General features: G+C 37.0%; 1 protein-coding gene across 1 annotated transcript in view; it reads left to right on the top strand.

The window, feature by feature from the left end:
* The window catches only part of FYB1 (FYN binding protein 1), a 44717-nt gene that overhangs the window by 8310 nt on the left and 22513 nt on the right, over positions 1 to 13894 (top strand). The window contains exon 2 of the mRNA XM_039383778.1: positions 1563 to 2694. Coding sequence (XP_039239712.1) covers positions 1590 to 2694 — 1105 coding nt within the window. The 5' untranslated portion in view covers positions 1563 to 1589. The remainder of the gene's footprint in view (positions 1 to 1562; positions 2695 to 13894) is intronic.

Below are 13894 nucleotides of genomic sequence, written 5' to 3'. Positions count from 1 at the left end.
GCAGTGGATGGCTTAAATCTGATAATTTCCATAGTAAATGTGCACTTCCCCCCTTCTCTATATGTGCAAAAGAAACAACGTGGTGCTCTGGGTATAAATTTTATTATGTCAATCTCGTTTTGGCTGCATTAAATGTGAGTAATTTGTACAACAACACAAGCAGTTTGGAGAGACTGAATTTCTTGGCAATGTTGAAAGACTGAGAAAGTTAACTTTAGGTTACAACTACTTTAGGTACAACTACTCCAACATGACAGGCCATTTATGTAATGTGATACAATCAAATGGAAGGCAAAAGGAGCAAAAGCCCAATTGAAAAGCTCTTGTTAATGAAATTTAAAAAATCGCTGAACACACGCTGAACTGTACTGATTGAAGACACAGTTCATTCCTCAATATTTAAATTTTTTTTCAAACACCTGTTTATTATGCTTTGTAGTGATACTTCCTTGTTTACAAACAAATTATTCAGAACCCTTCCTATTAATAACATTCCTGCTTTATGCTATTAGTTTGACATTTTAACTCACACACAAAATCCAGATCCTACTCAAACAAGTTGTGAATTGGATATGTCAGTGTATTTACCATAGCTGCACACCTGCTGCCACTGTCAGCTGGGAAAGGACTCCCTCTTTCAGGGGGCCCCTGGAGCCCAAAGGTAGCCCCAGCCCAGCACAACAGGACCAGCTCACTCCCTTTGCTCCCATCCTTCACCATGTTGGGTTTTACTTGTGCTGAATTCAAATGTATTGAGCTTTTGTTTTCAGTTCATATTAAAGACTGGTCCAGAAAGTTACTCAATAGGGCTGATCAATTCAAATATTTATTTCTGAATGAAGCTGCATTTTATCCACTTGGAATTGTTCAACTTTTTTTTTTTCCCCAAGAAGTTCAGTATCTTTGAAAGTATCTGGGTACATTGTTTGTCATTTCTTCCCATTTTGCTTCACGTATTTTCATTTTCCATCCACACATGCACCATGTTTTTCAGATACAAAATGGAGAAGAGAAAGACGGACAAAGCAAGAGTGGGGGGAGCAGCAGGGAAGAACACTGCTGAGAATGGAAAGAAAAACTCACATACACCCCCCTCAAATCAGAATAATTTTTGTTTTCACGAAGGAACTTGCAGTTCTCCAAAGACTTGGCAGGAATAACCCTAATAGGGTACATTACCCAGGTCCTAGTACAATCTGTACTTCTCACCACAGACACTCAAATTTTTAGGTATATATTCATTTTAAAGTAGTATTTTTTTACATTTATTATATGTCCAGTTCCCAATTCCAGATATAAACAGAAATTATAATAAGCCCAAAAGGAGCTACATGGGCACTCTCTAAAGGCAGTGCCTGAATGAAAATTTTAAAAGATTGTATCATCAAGGCAAGGATATAACAAAATGCTCAGCTTCTCTTAACCCTACAGGAAGATGTGCTAGCCAATCAGCAGTACCACAAGCCTCAGACCAGGAAACTCTTTAAAGTACAGTATGTGTGAACATTGTAACAGGACTTTCTCATTGCTCCTCTTTGTTTTTCTCTTCTTTGTGCTTGTAGCGTAGGAAGTCACGTTTGAGGTTACTCATGGAAAAATTTGAGAAGGGTAGCGAAGACAGAGAGGATGATCCTGCTCAAAGTCAACCCTTCAAAATCCCAAGAGGAGAAATTCCTGAAGGATTACAACAGGAAAGGAAAGCAGCATTTGAGAAACTAGCAAGTCAAGGAAATGCAATGTGTATTCCAGGACCCAGTACCTCTCATGAAACTGTTCATCCTAAGCCTCCTCTGGCAGTCAAGCCTTCAACTGATGACAAAAGAGAGCATGATCCAAAGCCATCACATTTGAACCCAGTGGCACAAAGGTTTGGTGTTCATCTTCAGCCAACTAACAGAGAAAATTATGGAAAAACTGAATTCACTAAATTCCCCATCAAAACCTGTGACTCGGCAAAAGGGGACCCAAAGCCTCTGTGTCCAAAACCTGCAAGGAACAAGTTCCCCAGCTCTGCTCCTCCTGATAAAGAAGAAAATACTCTGGGAGCAAAACCAAATTCAGATTTGGCATCACAGAAGAGTGAGGCAAAACCAGCATTTCCAAAAGTAACTGGAATTAAGAAAAAGCTAATGTCTGCAGCACAGGAAAATGTACCCAAGCCTTCTCTTTTTAAAAAACCTTCTTTTAACATTGAGGTCTCTAACAATACAGACGTTTCTAATAAATGTGGTTCTCTTCAAAGTAGTCTGTCAGGCCCTAGAACAAATACACACTCACTTAAGAAAGTAAAGGAAATGAGTGAAAATAACTCAGCTGCAGAAGCTGCAGGTAGTCATCTTCCTAAAATATCTCTGAAGCCTGCTGGCCACTCACAGAGCTTATTTCAAGGCACCTCGAAAAACGTGGAGGAAGAGACTGAAGAAAAGGGAATGAGTGTTATCAAGACCACCATTGCCAAGAAAGTCAACCAGGAAGGATCAGATTCTTCTCCTAAGTTTCATAAAATCAATACAGCACTTGGTGCAGAAAGGTCATCAGATGAATCACAAGAGAAAGAGGATGGGGACAGGAGTTCAAGATGCCCCAAGCAAAGGGTTTGGGACCCAGTGGTCAAGATGGCCCCGAACCCACCAAAGCCTAACAGACCCCCACATGTGGAACTACGAGGATACCAGAAGAGCGCCCCAAAAAAGAGTAAGTCCACTCCGTTCTTTCTTTCTTGAGTGTTGGCTTTTTGAAGCATTTAGTACCAGGTTAATTTCAGACGGAATCCTCTCTTCTGTTCAGAAATAACATGGTACTTCTGCATCAGACAACCCCTTAAAACTTTAACTTATGCTTGTGTACAATTTATGTTTCTGTACAGGACAGAAATTAAAATTATATTCTCTATTCTCCAGCGATAAAGAGCAGGATGAATGCTTTCCGTATTGGGTTTATTTGTTTTTCAAAACTGCTTAGATACAGCTTTAACTTGTGTCAGGGAACATATTCTCAACAGACATTTAAGCCCTGATTTCCTATAAATGAGATGTTGATGTCCTGTTCTTGACAGTAACTTCATGACCACAGCTTGAGGGCCACCAAAATATTATATATATGATATTGCATATATTAAATCATAATCTGTGGTAACCACACTTTTTTTTTCCTTTTTACCTTTCACAATGACTAATCACAGCAGGAGTCTAGAATTTGAAGTATTTTAAAGTTTGTGACCCTGGAATTTGATGCATTTTAAAGTTGGTTTATAAAGTTGAACACTATGCAAACTGACAGAATTAAATGTTCTTACATGGAGCTGCAATGATTTTATACCCAGATCTCAATTTGGACTCCAAAAGCTTCTCCCAGACTTAGCGTTTTCTGTTAGGTTTGGATGACTTCAGTAGTGTGGCAGCTAGTAGTACCTGAGGCTCTGTCTCATGATTTTTTTGAAGAACCAAGTCTCTGAACTGTATGATGGCCCTAATATTAAGGCTTGTCACTAGCTTTCTGTAACATTTGAGATGGTCTTGCATCTGACAAGAATGTCTGTAAATACATTTGAAATATCTGACAGGACACAAATCCCTGTGAAAAAAAAAAAGAAATTGCTGTGACTCCATTTCTGCAAAGGCTACTGCTTCAACAAACTCCTTTCTCTGCATAAGAGAAGCTCAACAACAGTAGAAGCTGTTTCTGAGGCACTCAAAATATGCCTTTGAAAAGCTCACATAAAAATGTAGATTTCTGAAGTCAGACCCACATACCCACTGTGACCTCCTTGAAGGAAAGACCTGTTTGCAGAGATTCCAAATGTCTTTGATTCTCCCCTAGATCACCTGTATTTCAAACTTTTGGGTTAGGGTTTTTCCTCAACAGCTTTTAGTCACTTTTTGACAATGCCAACTGACAAATGTCTAAGTTTTGTAGTAGCTGAAGGAGGCTCTCTGTTTTTCTCTTCTAGCAACAGGTGTTTGCAACTCTGAATGTGTAAGAAATACTGATTGCATTTTAAAATCAACATTTTAAATTATATGATGGACAGGGAACATCCCTCTCAGTGCATGAGAGAAATAAGGACTGAAATAAAAAATTATTACTGTGTTACATTTTTATGGGATTTTCTTCTTTTTTTCTTTTTTTTTCTTTTTTTTTCCCCTTAATGCACTGCTGTCTGTGTTGAGCACAGGAAGCAAAGAATGTATTCTGTTCCTATATATATTTTTTTAGGTCACATAATTTTAGCCTGTTGTGTCCTGTGTCTAACTGTGTGCAGTTATACACATTTCACCTCTGTTAGTTTGCCTTAACCATTTCTCTTAGATTTAATTCAACAGATCAAACTTTGATTCTTAAATTTTTGTTGTAGTTAGTGGGAAAGGGAGATGCCCAATGGTGTGATTTAGAGCTCTAAAGTAGCTGACAGTGGATGCTCTGAGTAATTCCACGCTGTGCATGTGCAGTACATCAGGTACATTCATGTAATTTTGTAGATACATAGTTTGCCCTTGTACTTTCTGTGTCTAGAACACAGTATGGCTTGTGCTTCAGCAGTTCTGAATACATTTAAGGCTGGTTTTCCTGAGACAGAAGATATGAAAAAGCTCAGAGTTGACTTTCTCTACAGACAAAAAGCCTTCCTAAAAACACAGAGTCTGCCTGCAACTATATATTGTGTTACCATTAATTCCACTCAGAAATTAGGAACATATCAGTAGCAAAAAAATGTACTCTCTTGTCAGCTGCCATATTCTGGTTTTTACCTGTTAGCCTATAGTTAAGGAAATCCAAGATCAGGCCAAGATCCTCAAATGGTGCAAATTTGTGTATCTCTTTAAAAGAAATATGCCAATATACAATGTCAATATAGAAAGGCAGAATTTTCAGCCAATTACACCAGCACATATTCTGATTAAATAAAAACAGGAAGAGCTTTGCTAGCTAAAATTTTAAGAAGCCCTGACAAAGGCTGGAAACAAAAAATGACAATTTATGTTTTAAAAAATACATTTTATGGTTTAAGTTAATGGAGGAATTATTTTTATTTGTTTGCCTGTTTGTTCTTTATTCAATTTTTTCCTGATTTCCATTCAGTTATAGACAGAAAGCATTTTTTTCAACTTCTTTTTAAAACTGAGGGTTAGAAATATAATCCTGTGCATTTTAAATTAACACTATGAGCAGGGCTGTAAGAATAATACCAGAACTTTTGCTAGAAGTAGGGTCTCCAGTTGTCACTAACCAAGAGTTAGTGCAGCCATTAGATTGGATGAGTCACACCGGGAACTAAGGATGGAGCTGCCCAGCATGGTGGCACGGGTTGTTTTCCAAATGTTACAAAATGCACACCCAACTAAGTAGAACAGAAGAATCAGACATGGTCTTCTCTATCTCACAGTCACAGGCTCAGGACAAGACTGAAATATTTAGAAGCCACATTAGTGAGGAGCTGTTCATAGAGACCCTGAACTTCAGCCTTCCCCCACAGAGCTGGCATGAAGACCCTGATGCTCTTTAATTATCTTTAATTAATGCAGCTCATTTCTTTGTGGCCAGAAGTCTCCATAGAACAGTTCTGGCGGACAGCCCGGGGGACCTAGAGTGAATCCTGAACAAATTCCTTTTCAGATCAAGTTATTCACTGTTACTGTATTTCTTAGAACATAAGTAACAAAATCTACCTGCTTTGCAAGAGCAGTTAAACTGAAATGTATTCTTTTTTTCTTTTTAACTGTCATTTCAAGAATCAAAGTAATGTCAGGAAGACACCGCCCCCACAGAACAAAGTCTTCCCGCTCATTACTGTGTCCTGATAAACAGCAGCTTACCATAGTTGCTTAATTTGGCACCATGATTCAGGTGCTGAATAAAAGAAGAATAAGCAAATGCAAATAGTTTTCCCATGCAACAAAGCTTTCTGAGATCTAACCTTCAGAGCTTTTGGTCTGTATTAGGGCAAAGGTTAGGCTTTGTGTTGTCGTTTGAGAAGAGAAAAGCTTTGCACATGGTGGTTGTTACATTTGTGTTAGGGGTATGTGCCTGCACTGCAGAAAACCTTGTACTGCCTGATTTAAAATAGGAGTTTGAATTCTGCTTTCTCGGAAGTGTCAGTTCACTCCTTTCTCTTTGTTTGTTCTCCTTTCCCAGGAAAGCTGTTTTAATGGGGTTTGTACATAAGTATTCACAGGGCATGAAGTAACATTAAATGTTAGATGCTGAAGGATGTACCTTTGACACAGCAGTCTTAGTCACATGGGGGAGAAGAATTTAAACCATCCACCACGTCTGCTTGAAAACTCAGGGGTGCTAGTTTGGTGTTGGCATTGTTGTGGATTAGAAATTTTCACCTAGTCCTGAATAAAACTTCTGTAGATAACAAATGTCTTGTTAAGGAAAGTTTGACTATTGATGTGTTACCATTTTTCAGTCAAGTCAGTCTTTAAGAAATTCCTGTCTGGGCCTGTGAATGCATGACAGGCTGGTAAATTCCTCTGTTACGTCCCATTACAGCAATTTTCCCTGAGAGGAGATCATATTTACGTCAGCTAAGAATCAATAATTCTGAACCACACATGTGCTCTCTAGTTCAGAAAATAATACCAACTGTGATCTTTTATAATAAACATCTGAGATCTTAGGAAAAAGAAGAGAAGTAAAGTCATTTTGCTGGCAGCTTTCCATGTGAGGTCACAACCACATTGTTGCTTCCAGAGGAGAACCCCATCTGTGCTGACCTCAGTGGGATCATACATGCACAGGTGAAGTCAATTGGAGGCTGAGAACCCCTTGTGCTCCACACATCCCTGAACAACTGGTGAACCATCAACACTGGGGCTTCAGCTAGGGAGAATATTTTGAGCTGTATGGTGACCAATGAAAGGATGCTCTGTACAGAATTTAGGAGGAAAAAAAAGAGATATGTAAGAAAATTCTCACTATTTATATTTTGGGTTATGTATGTGCAGTCCTTGTTGAGGTTCTGTTCTATGATGGACTGTGTACCCACACAGTGACATGACTCTTTCAGTTGGGTAAGACAATCAGAGAGAAAGGAGGAATTTGAGGTGCATTGTCAAAGTTATCATAACACTCTTTTGGCAAAGTAATTAACAATAAAGCCCCACTCCCAAGGACAGTAAATGTCTTAACTGTCTTTGCAAAGCTGCTTAGAACAAGTCTGTTGCTGTTCTTACTTGATGGCAAGATGATACAGCAGCTTCCAAAGTTATAAATAACTGAGGATTTTTATTTTTTTTAAATCACATGGTGTCATGGCTATTTACTGCAGAATTTGGATTTAAATCTTAGGAGATTTTTCTTTTCATACCTCAGTGCCACACTGAATAAAGTTATGCAACAACTCAGTATTAAGGTGTAAGGGGATAAAAGAGAATTGTAACTCGAGCAGACCCTCTGCTTCTAAGATAGATGAAACTAAAAATAGGTGATGATATCTGATGACACTGTTCAGGGTGGGGTGGCAGTCACTGTATGTCATGATGTGATGCCAGTGATTGCACAGATGAACTGTATTATGTATTATTACATTTCATGATGTTGATGTCTACTTTTATTGGTCCCCCATATATTTAACTGAAAACTGTAGAAGTGATGATCACATAGATCTGCCAAGCACTTAACTTTCATGGATCTGCTTGAAAGCAACTACAAAATCTGGAGAAGCATTTGTATGTAGTTTTTAGCAATTCAGCATTCCTCTAAGGACATTTGTTTTTCTCCTTCTCTGAGAGAACCCAAACTGTTCCTGTTTCAGCAGCATTATACTGAGAAACAGTACACCTCTGAGAAATAGCAGAGTCAATCTTTGAAGTTCCTAGAACTGATGAATGATGTTCAACTGGAATATAGTCGAAGTTGTGCGTTTATCATGAAAATCAGACTGCGGTATATGAAATCCCACACAATGTACCTGGTTTAGTACAAGTGCAATGACATCACCTGTGTGGGCCCCACTCCAAAGGAGTCATCTTGCTCATGCGATTAGTATAAGGTCAGTTTCATTCCTTCCTCATTTCAGTATTGTTTCTTTGGCCATTTTTCAATAATTCAACCTGTAAGTTCCACAAGACCTGTTGAATTAAATTTCTCTCAGTCTTTTAGCTCACATCTTCATTTTCCAGCTATAATTACATGCACCGTAACTACAGAATATGCATGTAAGATCAAATTTTTCAGTGAGCAAGACAGAAAATTTTTCAGAATTTTTAAGGCGTTCCACAAGAACATTAAAGCTATGGAGGAAACCCTGACACTAAAGTTTTTGAAGCATTACATTTAATTGATCAAGGGTTTATCATCTAACTGTGCTAAAATATGTGGACAAAATTGTAAATTAAACTGCTAGTATGGCTTACAGAACTGAAAAAAAATAAATCACTGCAATTTAAAAATTAATTCAGCCATCCTGATAGAAATATACATGAGACAGTTATTTATCTGCCCAAGGAAACAGGTAAACTTAATACACATTATAGATTACATGGATCTTGAAGGAAACCAACACTGAGTGTTTCTTTGCAGGTGATTTTCTGAGGGCAACTTGCTGGTTTTGTGCATTAGGAAGGAAAAGTACACAAAAACCATTGCAAATTGATATTTAAATTAATTTTCCTTGATTATTTCCTTTAATATACTGAAATTTCTCTTTGAGCTGAAAGTCCTAACTGTTCAAACAATATTTCCTTAGCAGCTTACAGATGTAAAACCTATACAGTAAGCATAATGTTTGAATTTGAAAAAATAGGTTTTATACTGGAGCAAGCACTTTTATCTTTTTATTTTCTAGACCTATTTTGGTCCACAGAAAGAAGCACTTTTAATGAATCTTCATCATTTGGTTGCATTACATGGGTGCAAAAGTTAATAAGTTGACTAGTTAAGATAGTCATCTAAATAGTTCATTATAGAAAATATATAAACAAATAAAAATAATAGTTCATGATAATTTATACATAGAAGACTTTCAGTCATTCCTGAAAGCTTTAATTACTAAATGTTAAAATAAATATTCACTATTAATAGAGATAAACAAAATACCAAGCATTTCATAGCAAAGCTGCTAGGAAGACTTTGAAATAGTATCCTAAAAGGTTCATTTTAATAATGAACATTCCTGAAGTCATTTGTTTCCACTTGAAACTGAACCCTCCCAAAACGTGTCCATTTGGAACAATGATGTTCCTTGTTTGCAGATGCTGAAGAGAAAACCTGCAAACCTCTACTATCTGAATGCAAGACTTTGTTGCCTTGGATTTTTTATGAAACTGATGTTTTATATACCATGTATGATGTAATTATTTTTCAAATTGAAAAATTGGTTTATGAAATTATCATTTTGTTAGTTTGGGAAATAGATAATCACATTTCAAGTAAACTTCTACCTTTTCATCATTCTACACATTTTTTTTTGCCCTCTCTTTCAAATATAAATGAGTTATGAAATATTTTAAATTATTACTATCTTACATGTCATCTGTTCCAATTGCTTTTTTCTTGCATATGAAATGATACCATGCAATGTAAAATTAACTGGCTCAGGTTAATACTTCTTATTAAAAGCAGAAGTAATCATTAAAGCTTTTTATCAGACAATGAAAAGTTGCAACTGTAGTTCAATTGAGAATTAATTTTTTGTGTTCCCCTTTACATAAGGATAGGCTTCTGTGTAGGATTGCACATCTGTAGTTTGAAATCACTTATGCCAGTCGGCACTGCCCAGATGAAGCTTTACAAATATCTAACCTCATATTTAGACACAATAAGGCTCAGTCCTGCAAACTTTACATACTGAAGTACTTTGGATGAAACCTGTGGTCTTTCCTTTGGGAGTAAGACTATTACTTATGCTTAATATTTTTCAGCTGTCAACTTTAAATGTAGATTCTTAAATGTAGACTCTTGCTTTCATTTTCCTTCATCTGTTTGTTTCTACATACATAGAATGGGAAAAATCACCTACCAGGTATCATGTCTCGGACTTAATATGTCAACTCTATGACATTTTGAGAATATAAGGCATTGAATAGGTGTTAACACCCATAAGTAGTCTTTTCATCTGTTCTGGAAACATGATTTTCCAATTGAGATCAATAAGAAGTTCTGCTTAAAAGAGGACAAATTCTCCATCTGCTTTGATCATGTTTCTCATGGTGTATGAGCAACCATCAGGAAAGTGATCTTAAAAAGGATGGCGAATTAGGTCTCCATTTTCCCCTTTTCCCTTCATGCACCATTTTTTTTTTTGGAGGTAATTTCTTTTGTGCAAAGATGAAAAAGAGAGATTTATCATCTAACTGGAAGGAGAATCAGGAGAAATGAGGAGAAGAAAAGAAAAGAAAATTAATAAAAGATTTTACCCTGTCATTTCTAAAAGTGGAATCTAGACTCAAGGAGATCAATAATCACAAACTTTCTATGGTCTTTGTTTTGCATGAGCAGTGTTGCAAATGAACTTTGTGTCTCTGTTGTCACAGTATGTCTGTCAACAGCATAAGCAAAAGCACTGAGCTTCAGCAGTGTTTTACGTTTACCTGCTCACTTTGAGCAGCTCCCAAGCAACATAACTGTGAAACCTGAAACCATGGCTTGTATCTAAACGAAAATGCAGTTAGGGAAGCAGAGCAGAGCACAGCTCTCTGCACATTACGAATTAGGTAGGAAGAGGGTGATCAGCTGCTGCAGATGTTGTTGTAGGTTCTTAGCAAACCCTCTGTAAAACCCAGAAAACTTCCCAGATCTTGAATGTAGAAGTGGTGAAATGTTTTGCAGTAAGACCGAAAAACATGTTGTGTTTGCAGTGTAGCTCAAAAGTAGTTTGCATTACAGAACTGTACTTCTTTCAAAATGCAAGATTTTTTACTGTGTAGCTGCTTCAAAAATCCTTAAGTTCTTTTTTATGAAAAATATAAAAATTCATTAAGAATTTTAAAATTCCAGGCATTTTTTTCCTGCAGAATTTTTGGAGTCTCCCTGTTGTAACTGATCATTGTCAGGTTTTCTTTAAGTTACTAAAAGAAGGAGTCAGCACCGCATCACGAGCTCACTGCGTCAGGGGTCAAAGGGAATAAGCTTTCACCAAGGCCATACTAGGCCAAAGGAAGAGTGGGGTAGTCTTCTTTTTAGGATGTGAAGTCAAGAAACAATTTTCCACTTGCATGTGCAAGAGACTGTCTTGTTTCTTACATATGTCTATGCATTCAAGGTGAAGCAGATGCGATCAGAGTGAACTCGAAATGGAAGGTAGAGCAATATGCATTGCTACTGGGTTTTAGTTTTGTTTAGAAATTTCTAATTCAGTTTTGAACCAGAAATTTCTGGGTTGAGGAAATTAATAGCTTAGATGCTACAGCCTGATACTTTAAACATCATTAAGAGTTCATTCTTTGCTGTTAAGTCTGGACTGCTTAGAGGCTAGAGGCCAGGCTAATGCATTAGGAAGAGAATGTGTTGCTGATAATATCAGTACAGTTATTCTGAGCTAACTGGGATTTCTAAGGCACTGTTGGCTTCGAGAGCAGGTACACATTGTTGCTGCAATTCAGCCAAGTATGAGAAAAATACAAACAGCTGAATCCAGATCACCCTCTGCTAGGATGGGATATTTTCCTGATTCAAGGGAGATATCAAAATTAATATTTGCCACTGTTGTCAGGTAAAACCTTTCTGCCAAATAACCACGTTCTATTGCAATACAAATTTGATTGATCAGCAGAGATTGTATCATCAGTGAATGGATGTTGAGCTGCAGGTGCAAGTGCTAAAAAATGTGGCTTTTTTTTCTTCTACTTTTTCTGTTCTGGTCAGGTTGATAATTGGTTATTCATCTTCATCTGCATCTCTTTATTCAGTGCAGCACAGCATGTGAAAAGTTCAGTCCTAAGAAGAGGGGAGAGGCTATTTGGAAACTGAGGTGCTAGTGGTCAAAGCTACCATACAGTGATCATCACTAGCACTGTTTCCTGTGATGAGAATGCTTTAGGTGCATGTGAAGCCAGAATGTAGTTTCAGTTTGAATTCTTGATCTAAGTGTCTGCAGCTGACTGCAGTTCCACTACCTGCACAGAGCCTTTCCAGGTTTTCAGAGTTCCAAGTGTCCCAGACACAAAAAAAACCAAACCAAACCAAACAAACAAAAAAACCCAAACTGGAATCAAAATTAAATGCTCCACTAAAATAGGAAAAAACACAGTATTGAAATTTTATGATAGCTTTGGCTCATCAGGCCTGATTATAACAGCTTTTTTATACTGCTTGCCACTTTCCTACCTAACTCATCCCACTATTTCCGGTATTTGAAGTAAAGCATTTTACACCCACATCAGTCTCAGTCATAAGTGCGGCTAATTACAACTTTAAGGCAGAGAAGAGTCCATTCTGATAGTTAGACAATAAAGAGCATTATTTCCATTATTATGACGATCATTTAGTTACTGTTAGATTACAATGTACATAAAAAGGACAGATCACTCAGCCCTTATACTTAAAAATAAGCACTAAATCTAAAATGCATGTGGTGCCCTTTCCTGGCTCAGTTTCCTATTGCCTGGATTTGGCTTCCAAGGCATATCAGATCAGAGAAGTGTTATGCACTGAGACTTGGGCAGAATTTTTTACCTTAGTCCTACAAACTAATCACAATGAAGTAACACAATATGATGACATAATGCTTTTATACATGTTGTGCATATACACAACACTCCGTAAGGGCAACAGAAATCTAACCACAAAAAAACTATATAGGATACCCTGTTAAAACACAAAAATAAATTTGAGAGTATCATTAATACCAATTTACATGGCTTTTATGAAAAAAAAATAAAGAAAAAACAAAGTAAAAAACCCCTTCTTTCTGGTTGCTTTCTTTGGCTAGAATCTAGAACTCAGTTGCAGATATATGTTTAAATAGTCAGTGCTATTCATCTTTATAAGGGGTTTCAGAACAATAAGAGATCATAGCTGATGAAACCTGTGGATGAATAAAGCCTGTGAAGAGTTAAATGCTATCACGTCATCCTATGACACCCAGATACAAGAGCACAATCTTGTGTAACCTTGGCTCATTTAAGCAAAGTTTGCCTTTATTCAAAAGCAAGCATACATGTTGAATGAAGAAATGTGTTCCTTAACAAAAACACAAAAGAATCCACCTGTTTAATCAGCAGCGTTGGGGCTATTAGTACTTTGCTATTTAAGTAACGAAGGAATTTACAGGTTTCAAATTCACTCTTGTTGATATGTATGTTGGCAGGTTGGTCCATCCAGCCATGAAGCAAAATTTCTCCATATATTTTTGAGTTCTTCGGTAATAAGTAGACAAACTGTCAAGGCTTGATAATTTCACTTTGATTTCCACATGAGACATGAGAGGTCCTTCTGAAAGTTACCAATTCCCCTTTTCCTGTCTATCCCAAAGACAGAATTTCGGACATCTTAGCAGCTAAAAAAAGGTCTTCCAGTAGTTTTTGTAACTTTATGTCTTGATATTAAACATTACTAAGTATTTGTTGTTGTTCTGTGTTTAAGGCAATTTTTTCCAGTGAACATTTTCTTTCTTGACAAGATTTTAATTTCCACTATACAGATGTGAACTTAAAGAAAATCTCCAGAAGAGAAGGGGGTTTCTTTTCACTTGTAGTTGGTGTTAACTCTGAATTTCCTTTTTCCTGCTGTTCTCTTCGTCCTTGGATTTTGTTGGGCTTCCCCCCATGTGGCTGGGGACAATTCTTTTTGGGTAGCCTTTAATCCACTAGTGATAATTCAGAAAAAATTCTATGTTTAATATCATGACATCCAAACAGCGATTGAATTTGATTGTGTTGAATAAATTCTCTCAACATGAACTCTCAAAGCAATGGTTACTATGGTTTTGTTTGTGACTTGTACATGGAGC

This window comes from Pipra filicauda, unplaced genomic scaffold, assembly GCF_003945595.2.
Source record: "Pipra filicauda isolate LSUMZ 115617 unplaced genomic scaffold, ASM394559v2 scaffold325_size820570_pilon, whole genome shotgun sequence".
Classification (NCBI taxonomy): Eukaryota; Metazoa; Chordata; class Aves; order Passeriformes; family Pipridae; genus Pipra; species Pipra filicauda.
This window is presented reverse-complemented; position numbering and strand designations above follow the sequence as displayed.